Source organism: Venturia canescens, chromosome 6 (genome assembly GCF_019457755.1).
Source record: "Venturia canescens isolate UGA chromosome 6, ASM1945775v1, whole genome shotgun sequence".
NCBI lineage: Eukaryota > Metazoa > Arthropoda > Insecta > Hymenoptera > Ichneumonidae > Venturia > Venturia canescens.
In genome coordinates this window covers 9992067-10002500 of record NC_057426.1, presented here as the reverse complement: position 1 = coordinate 10002500, position 10434 = coordinate 9992067, and the positions used below count along the sequence as shown (strand labels likewise).

Genomic DNA, 10434 nt, shown 5'->3' with positions numbered 1-10434 from the left:
ACCAAATCTCCTACTCTTCGCCTACTCCCAAAGAGAAAAATAAAACGAAGGCGAAAAGCATCGCTCGAGTCGTTCGCTCACTGCGAGAACAGCACGAAGTAATTAATGCGCACTGAAAAGAGAGTAATGCGGAGCTACGCTAGAGTTTTCATCGATAGAATCAGTTCGCATACCATAAACCAAAAGTCTCATGGGCTGTGATCAACGATTTCCAAGACAGATGGACCGTTGATTGTCCAATTTTATTCCGAGAGCACGGCTGTTGAAATTATGATGATTCATCGACGAATTATTACAGAAATAATAGAAAAATTTTTTATCTAAAAAAAAAGTGAGCAGAGTTGAAATGTTGATTTGTTTCCTCTCTTTCAACAGGCGCTGCTGAAAAGAGTTCGAAGCACGGTGCCGAGGATAAAGCGAACAGCATAATAACTGCGATGAAGGAAAGAATGAAACAACGGGAACGAGAAAAGCCTGAAATCTTTGAGCTTATCCGGTGAGTCAAATCAGCCGATAGAATCTTTTATTTCAATGCATTTTTTTCTCGTGTCTTCTCCATTGTCACTCGTTTCTTTCCCATCATCACGTGATCCCTCCTATTATTTTTATTCACTAAGTAGGCCAGGTACGAGAGATTCGACAGATTGGTCGATGGAGAATCGCGCGAGCTGTCGACACGCGATTCACGTCAGAATACTGCGTGATTTATTTGCTGTTTTAGATTATAGAAAACAAGAGCATTTTTCACGAGCTTGACACAAGTTAAAGAGGGTGATTAACGAGCTTAAATATTGCTTTCGTTAGAGCAGTTAATTAATCAGAGCACCATCTGATTAATAAGCCTATCAAAAATCCAATCACACGTGTTTTCAATTAATTCGAGTGAATTTCATTGATTATTCTTATAATTTATGGTCACAAATAAATCTGTCAATATAAATTATTCCACCGTATCAGTCGCCATTGCAAGGCCGGGCCTGGCAATAAAAATTTCACGAGTATGGAAGCCAGTAGAAAAATCATTCTGAGCCTTTCTTATTCGCCCAGCAAAGTATCGATCGAACTGATCGAAGTCAAATCATATCGGAGGTATTTATTTTTCATGAAAATTAAACTAGAAATCGTGGATGTCGGCTAATTGAAAAGCCAGCGATCCACTCGAGTTTAGAAACATCGAAAATCCGCAACGTGCATGAAACGAAACGATTGTTATGCCGATTCGAACATAAAGCGAAGGAACTTCTACCGCGGTATCCGATCCACGCTGATGTTTAGTGTAATCAACGTTTCTCGATACGTACGAAGACAATAATGCCAGTCAATTGAAAGAATTTTATTAAAAAAATTTATTTTCAATTTTTTTTTTTTTTTTTTTGACGACTGAAAATGCTCTTTTTTCTGCGCTCTGAATAGCAAAAAAGGGTATAATTGTAGTGCCCAATCTGCATATTTTACTTATGAATGCAAAACTGGTCGTGATCAAAAGCAGAATATTCAATGATCAACGAACAAATTCGTGCCTCAAGGATCGTTAGATAATTACGAAAACACCGCAAGAACACGATTTTATAAATAATCATTGATTATTTCTCTACCGTAAATTGCTCAAAGAATTTAAACAAAAAACAACGAAGTAAAAATGGAAGTGCGTTGATTCGCGATAATATTCGAATAATCGCGTTTACAGCGCGAAAAAACTTGGTTGTCTAATTTACCGAACTAATCGCTTTTGAAAAAAAAAAAACGCGACTTTACGTTCTCAATATTGTTTTTATTATGGCACAATATAGAAGCCGATTTCAAATAAAATGTGTCTTGGTAACGTGTGTAGGGAAGAGCAAAAAAATGACTGTGTAATAAAAAAATTCATCTCTGTGAAAAAACGCTTGGTGAAGAACGGGAATTTTTAACCGCTGGTGTATTGTAGCACTGCAGAAAAATAGCCCTGCTAAATTACACGAGCGAGAAACGCCATAGGGCGAAAAAGAATAATTTTTTTATTATTCAATTACAGACTAAAAACGCGGCTTTCAGAAAAACGAAGCATTTGAAAAAAAAAGCTTTTCAAGAACTTGCACACATTTTTATCACGTCGAGTTCTCATTTTTCATGAAGACAATTAAAAAAGGGGGGGTTGCTGTTTTTCATATACCGTGAAAAGGTTGAACGGTACGAATATTGAGGGACCCTCGCGTCGACGCATTTTAGTAGTTTCACCGCTCAGCTCCTATCGCCAAAAATGTTCGTCGAGCCACTTTTCAATGGTTCAAAACGATTCGTTAAACCCACGAATTTTTTAACCATTTGTGTATCATGGGTCGAGATTCTCAAATTGCCTCGTTATCGCGTCACTCAATCGCTTTACAATAATCGGCGTCCGGTGAAAATCTAAATTAAACAAACGCTTCATTTACGATTCTCGTTTATTTTCACCAGCAAAAGCCGTGCTTCCAATAATAAAAAAAAAAAATAAAAAAGAAAACAAAGGCAACTATTCATAAAATTCAATGGAACAATAGCGAGAGTGTTTCCAATATTTAAAGCGATTGATAAACGAGTTATATCATTTTAAAAATGTACGTGAATTTTCGCACATCCTTGTCCAATCATGGGCAGTAACGAAAGCGAAAACATTGAAAAAAGGGGAGGGGCAGCGCACGAAGATTTCCATCACACCGATTATTTTCATAAATTTCATAAAAAATTAATCGAAGCGTTAAGAAATTTGATCAACCGATAATCGAAAGACAGAAACGTTAAAAAATGGTCAATTAGTGATCACGAAAAGGGGAAAGAAAAGTTCTGTGACATCTGCGCTCGTTTTGTTTTTCGCATACGAAGACAAATAAAAATGTTACAGCAATGGCGACTGAACGGAAAATAAAATGTAACGAACTGTGACAATTGGCCGTTTAATTATTCGGCAGTTTGTCTAACGAGCCAAAAAATCGACACTTCGAATAAGTTTTTTTTTTTTGTTTTTTGTTTCTACACTCGTTTCTCGCCCCTTGACTCTCGATGAAATAACGGAAAGATACATTCGTATTCGGAAACTGGTCGAACCTCGAGTTTTGGTACGTTGCCATCGTTCAATCAGCGCCGCGGTTAATGCGGCAACGTGAAATACCAGTGCACTCTCAATACCGGAGTGATATCGTTGGATTTCTACCAGTTCGTAAAATTTACCTGTTAATTATCCAAATCAGGCATCTGAATCATGATCAGCATGGAAAATTAATGCCTCGATTAAAAGGACCTGCAAATAACTGTTCAAACTTCTGCAAATCAAATAGTTCAATTGTTCCTCGAATTGAGAATTTGAATGAAAATTCCTGCAGGCGAAGCGACGATAGAACGACTCGAGTAGGATTATTTGACGAGGAAAAAGGACGATTTTCGGGAAATTTAAAAATCTCTTGAAAAAGCTGTTTTTTCACTTGGATATTATTTTACAAATAATTATTTTCGACTGTCAGGATTTTACATCGCTGCCCTCCACAGCAATGACAATCGAAGATTATTTTTCTGATGATCGCTCGTCAAAATTTTCAACTCGCAAATATTCACAAAAATTGACGCACCACGAGGTGCGGAATTTTGGAGTAGAGACCTTTTTAATTAAAATACAATATTCGCATCGTCCGGAGTCGCGTATGTTTGGACTAGTTATGGAAAATAACCGTCCGCACATAATGCTATAATCGTATAACCGTAATCTCGAGGCCGAGCGAACGATCGTTGTTCGTTGGTCAGTAACCGCGATTCTAACTATAATATTATAAATATGCATAATCGCTGAAAGCTTGATATACCGCGAGGGGAATCACTGATTCCCACCTGAAGGTTTCTGCGCATATGATGCAGAGGGAATGAGATATTCCCATGCTGCATTAACGCAGCACGCGAAAAGTACTCGAAACATTGTTGCTTGTAATTGCTCGTAAGTAAAACGAAAGCGAGTCGAACTAATTTGCTTATGATATCGAGAACCGAATTAGATTTGACATTAACTAATTTGATTGTAACCTGCAACAAAAAGATTTACGAAAATCCACGAAAAAAGGGTGTAATTTTCTTGAGTGTTTTGACGAGGCTCCAACACGGAATTTGCCTCGACTAAATTAATAGGATCCAAAACTCAGTCACATTAAAATGAGGTTTGAGCAAAAAAAGTGTTTTTCCAATTGTTCTCATATTTATCGTTAACGGATTCGTTCTTTGATAAGTTTCGCTGCAGCGATTTGCATTCGGGCAATATTCAGGCATTGAATATTTGATTCGTCGAGAGAGAAAGCGCAGATTGTATTTTTCTCCGTTGGGAGGTTTTATTTCACGGTGAATTTGTTTTTATCACGATGCGAGGTGAATTGGAAAAGTGCGAAGCGTAGAGAGCACCTGCACCGGTCCGAGGTGTGTCGAGGTCAGACGCAGTAAGCTTGACCAGGAATAAATTAAAAGAGAAATGAAAAAACCGTGTTTAGATGAGCAGAAAAGAATGTTATTTAAAAAAAGTTATGAAAATATCGATGCACCGAGTTTGACGAGGCTTCGTGTGAATCTCGTCGGAGTTTAGGTCAGTCTTCGGGGTCGACGACAAGAATCATATCGGCCACATGACCTCGGTGAAGCAGTCCGTGTTGGACGGTACCAGCAAATGGTCCGCGAAGATCGCCATAACAGGTTTGTCACCAACCAGATGTGTTCTCTCTGTCTCTCTTTCACTCTCTCACACACTCTCTCTCTCTCTCTCTTTATCTCTTTTCTCTACCTTTTTCGTGTCTTATTTGCCATTATTTTCCTCCGTAAATATTCGTACTTTGATACATGAAACATACAAAACGATATAACATGTTCAGTTAAGGTAAACCCCTTAACAGTAACACCCGAAAACATAATAAACGATAATAATAATTTGAATAAATGTTATACCCGATGATTACAACCATACGAAAGCTTTCGTTCGATCGACGAATTTGCCCGGCGGCTGCAGCAGCTCTTGTTCGAACCACGTCAAATAGTCACTGTTGTTTTTATGTTTTTATCATTGTTATATGCCTCAGTGTCGTTCTCCATCTCATTTATGTATCAATGTTCACATTTATTTTTTCTATCAATTTTTAAATGAAAATTTAGTGTATCTCGTTATGTGTACGCCGATTGAATTTACAGCTGATCCTGAGTCGCACCTACGCTGTTCGTTTAAACAAATGGCTGTTATTAGCCTCTGTTATACGTCGAATTACTTGTTTTATTTGTCGTTTTTATCACACTTTTTCCGATGTGTATTTGCGTGGCGATTAATTGCTGTCTCTGCGCTCATGTTTCCTCCTGCGTATTCGTGCATTCAGTTTTTAACCATTTTTATGCAGTTTATCCCAAGTTTTTTATCGCCCAGCCCCCTTTTGGTTAATAACTCGATGTGTCCACCAACGACAAAGAGCCCAACGAAAAATTCATTGGTTCTTGTGACATTTTTTTTTTCCTTTCATTTCCTCACAACTTCTAGCTCCAATCCTTCTTTTATTGACGTTTAGATTAATTTTTGTTCGAACATATGTTTTTAAACAATGTATTTTCGCTCCACGTCTCGTTTTTATTTGTCGCATCTAAAATGTTGGTGTTACCTGTGAGTTTGAATTGTGCTGAGCTGATGTTGGTAGTTCATTGTTACGTATCGTGTTCAGAGCTGTGTATGATCGTTCTTTATTCTCGTGACGACATCGAAAAATGAAAATTTGATTGAATCACTCCATTTAAATATTAATTTGATGCAAACGTGACTTTTATCGTTGAATGTTTCTTTGAGAAACAATTGTCAGGCTGCTTCGTTCAAGCAAAACGCCTGCTCATCCTAGGAACGATTTACCACGAGGCTTTTCTCATCGTCGGGCATCGATTCAACTAAATTGAAAACCCATCGAATGCGGTAAGAGGCTTATTGATTCTGTTCCGGTGGCCTCGACTCGTCCACTTTATTCGATTCAGCACATCCTAAAACGACGAAGATCCCCCAAAGTCTATTCCCTTCCCACTGCTACGTGTGTCCTCGAAAACTTATTCACAGGCTCCCTCAATCCCCACTTTTCGAGGCCTGGAAGTAGCTACGGTCGCTGTGTTGTCAGACAAAAAGCTCGCTGTCATAACAACCTATTCGCGTTTTAATATTTCGTTGCAATTTTCCTAATGAGTAGTGCTTCCCGGTAGAGACGTTGATCACGCTCCACAGTGCTCGAAGCTTAACGCGTCGTCATGAATTTCCACCAAAAACATACTTCGGTACGTTGTGTCCAAAGCAAATATTTGCAATACGTTTTTGAGTTGTTTTAACCATAATGTAGTTAGACAGTCGTTTTGCCTCCGGCCTTTTCCGGTGCTGCAGTTTCTCAGCTGTTCACTGAACTGCTCTCACACATTGTGTGCATTTATCATCGCTCGGACGAGACTATCGTCTCTTCGTAAATAGCACAGAACTCGTGTATTCCGAGGGAAACATAACAAGGTTTTGATGCTGAATTCCAAACTTGCTTCTCGCTCAACGATTTTTTCGTCAAACTTACAGTCGTCGGTCGGTTTTGGACGAGCTCGCTTCTCGCATCTCAATATTTAATACTGCATTTCCGCATTGAGAATCAGAGCGATCGTGAACCCTTGAAAAAGTTTGTTAAACATTTGAAACCTTCAAGAAATTCCACTTTATCACCGATCAGTGGATCGCTCCAGAGTTAATCTGCGATCTCCGAGTTTCCACACAGTTCGCGATCCGTCTGACCGGACCCTTTGACAGCGGCCATTATGATTTCGAGCAAATGGAGATTAATCCCTCTCGAACGTGGAGATGCTCGAGCCGCAAAGGACTTTGCTGATAATCAGTGGAAATCGATTTCAGAATATTGTAATATCGTGAGGTACTCGGTTAATCATTAACCTTCGGTTATATTACCGCACGAGCGATTCCATGTTGCTCTGGAACCAAACTCACCTCTTTTTAGTCCCCTTATCTGCGATAAATTTCGAATTCATTGAAATTTTACTTTTGGAACTTATTGTCAAGTGTCGAATAAACTAAGAAAAATTATTCAAAAATTAGGAGCACCGCAAACACCATTCGTCAATCCCTTTTTTCTCAAAATTTCAATATTCACGAATCCTGTGATCGCGGACAATCCGAGGAATATTATACTTCGAAACGAATTTGCATCGCACACTAAATAGTTGATCGGATTTTGAAAAACATCGATAGCAAACGCTGTAACATGGGTTGACAAAGCTCGTAATTCCTTTCACGTACTCGGTGAAAGGTACTTATACCACTTGCTAAGCCTCGTTAACGTCACACACCGCCTTTCAGTCGCCTCGGAAATTCCAATTCGACGAAAATCAATAATTCCATTTCACGGAACAATGTATGATAGATGTACGTGAATTATACATCACGGATACACGTCGTACATCGCAACTTAGTAATCTATTTCACGCTGTGCGCTACAACAATACGGGCAATTTCAAGTCGAATCGACAGGCTCGTGAAGCCCATTTCATAGTAGGTCCGATCGTCTTTTTTCAACGCAAGACTATCGTGGAGCAAAATCCATCGTGTTCTCTTAGCATTTGAAAGGAAAAAAAAAAATCTCTTTCATTTTTTGCAACTCTTAGTACAGTTTTCTAGAACTTAAATCAGCAAATGTTCGTGCAACGCGGCTCAATCGTAGACTGTGCTATTCGCTATGAAAAAACGAACGAAACGGTGTGCGGTTGAACCTCGAGACCGCATTCATGCGAATAAGAAAATTAAATTCATTCTCAACCCTTTCGTGGGTTCGAGGTTCGAAAAAAAACAGATTATAGCAACGGTTAAATAGGAAGAGACTCCATTATTCCAGAATGCAAATTTTGTTGGGTAAGAGCACAAATGTTATTGTTGTTGTTGAATTCTCATCGAGCGTGTTTATTCTGCATCGTGAGCCCTGCAGAGTCGCTAGAAGTTCGGATACGAGAGCATGTTGGAGTTGGGTAGAAGTGTTTTATCCAAAGGGAACGGTTATATTTATATTCTAAACACCGTGCGTGAAAAAGAAAATCATGAAAAAGTGTTGAACAGTGTAAAAATAAGATTTTTTTCCAGAAAGACCCTAATTTATGGCTGTCTTTTCCCCGTTCATTGAAAATTCAGAGTACTTTTCGAGAGAACTGAAACATCGATGATAAATTACCGTTCCGGCAGAGGCGTCGCGGAATCCGCTATCGATTAAGGCCGTTCTCATGTCTCAGAAGGCGAGTTTGATGGAAGGCGATATTGTTATTTTCACTGGTAAGCGCGTGAGCGAAACTCGAGATAACAAATCCCACGTGATGAGAATTTCCTACCATCCCTTGGGCTGGTTTGTATCGTAAGTGGATCGAGCGTCCGACCCCGTTCGGTCACTTCGATATATAAGTGTAAACTGCTACAGATATATTCGGCTGCGTGTGTGCGCGCAAATATATATCTATCCACACGATAATGCTCCAGGAAGTAGAGTTCTCCATTCTAGGGGCCTCCCCCGTGCGGGGTCGCGACGACCTCTCTCAACCTACCAACCCCTAAGAGCCTCTTCTCAGAAATTCGATCGAAAGTCCATTAAGACCACGTGACAACTTGTTGTGGTTTGACTATCGTGTATTTTCGATTGTCGGAATGATTTCGCCTGTATCAGGAGCTGAGTCCAAACTTATCCAGGGTGTACGCAGGTGCTAGGATATCGATGACTCAAAGGTGTGAAAACACTCCGACGATCCGTTCGTTTCGTATCGTTTCTTTGAAATCTTCGATCGAAATTTCGTGTCTGAAGACAGAAGTCATAGAAGTGGCGTCTCTTCGGAAGGGGTTGACAAATCCGCTTTGGAGATATATCGAAAGAAAAAGCTCTATGACAATCGTCGATGATAACTCTCTTGCAGCAGCAGAATCATACAGGTGTAGACTCATCGTTTGAACCTCGTTTTGCTGGCTGCACTCGACGACCCTCCTCTTGTGGCAGCAGGATTAAATTGACGTGTTCATACGAGTACGTAGATCTGAATGTGCCTCCAAGATGAATTCCTCCTGTATGGACTGTGCAATCTCGTCAAAGTGAGTTAGCATTGTTCAGCTGCGTTCACTGTTCAACCAAAGTCAAAGTAAACTCGCGAAAGCAATCCATCAAGCAACCGCGAAAAGACGCGTGTGAGGCACATCCGAGGGGTGACTTAACGATCTTTCGTATCGACCATACACTCTTCTCACAAAGATTTTGAAAAAAACACGATGGAGATGTTGAGTGTGGTGGGAATTGATCTCGTAATTGGGTGCTCACCCGACATCGATTCAAGATACAACTTGAGTCTGTGTGTGTGTGTGTGTGTGTGTTTGCAGCGATTACTCAGCTATGATATTAAATGAAGAGACACCTGAGGAGGGAAGAAGTCCCATTTTTCTTGTCACTTCCGAATATTATTTCGGAGTACGAGAACGAGAGGAAATCATGCTGGGATCTTGTTCAGTTCAAAAAGAAGTATCTCAAGCTTCAAAAATTCCAAAGCTTTATCGTCTCTCAGGGTGTTTTTTCGAGCTCCAAAGTCACGTAAACTGTGCAACTGCTTTCGTCAGATATCGAGACGTTTTTATTTCAATCCTCGGAATGCGAAATCGTATATTTCTTCAATGCAGTCACGTACTCGACGTCACTGTGAGAACGTGTACAAATATATAACCTAATTATATACATAAATATGTATATAGATACGTTTTATCGCAGAAAGTACAATAGACTGAGACATTATTCGATCGGACAGGGGTGTGTTCGAGTCGAGCAACTTGGCGTCTCGCCACGTAAAGAGCGAATATATAACACCGTGAGACGACTACGACGAGGAGCAACAAGTTTTCTTATTCCGGAACGACAGCACGACGACCGATCCAAGCTCCGGCCTGACTAAAGGGAGTGAGAGTAACTCGCTCCCCTATCCGACTGAGGTTTTCAACCCCCTAACCTCTGCTGTTACCCCACCAATGTTAATTCCACTATCTTTTCTCTTATTCTCTCTCTCTCTCTCTCTCTCTCTCTCTCTCTCTCTCTCTCTCTCTCTCTCTCTCTCTCTCTCTCTCTCTCTCTCTCTCTCTCTCTCTCTCTCTTTCTGGCTCTTTCTTTATTCGTCTCGACTAACAGGTGGTCTTGTCACGCTGGTACTATAAGAAACTAATCGCGGCTTGATGCTTCGGATAGAGTTCTGAGTGGTAGTGGACACTTTGTACTGAGGGGAGCTCCCATGCATTTCATTCCTCCAATTCATTTATCGACCAACGAGCCTTTCGTGCTGCATACTTCAGCTGTCTGATAATGTTTCTCTTCGCAATGGTAAAACGATTACTCGAGTTGTGAAAATATTTTAGAATCTCAAGGAAACAGGTTTTTTAAA

General features: G+C 40.0%; 1 protein-coding gene across 12 annotated transcripts in view; it reads left to right on the top strand.

Annotated features, from left to right (window-relative positions):
• Positions 1-10434, top strand: part of unc-13 — a 271226-nt gene that overhangs the window by 234504 nt on the left and 26288 nt on the right. For 9 of the 12 annotated variants that reach the window (XM_043422142.1, XM_043422141.1, XM_043422137.1 and 6 more), the window contains one exon: positions 376-496. In XM_043422142.1, coding sequence (XP_043278077.1) covers positions 376-496 — 121 coding nt within the window. Of the gene's footprint in view, positions 1-375; positions 497-4573; positions 4681-10434 lie in introns of all 12 variants that reach the window. The other 3 variants (XM_043422138.1, XM_043422135.1, XM_043422132.1) reach the window with 1 other exon arrangement.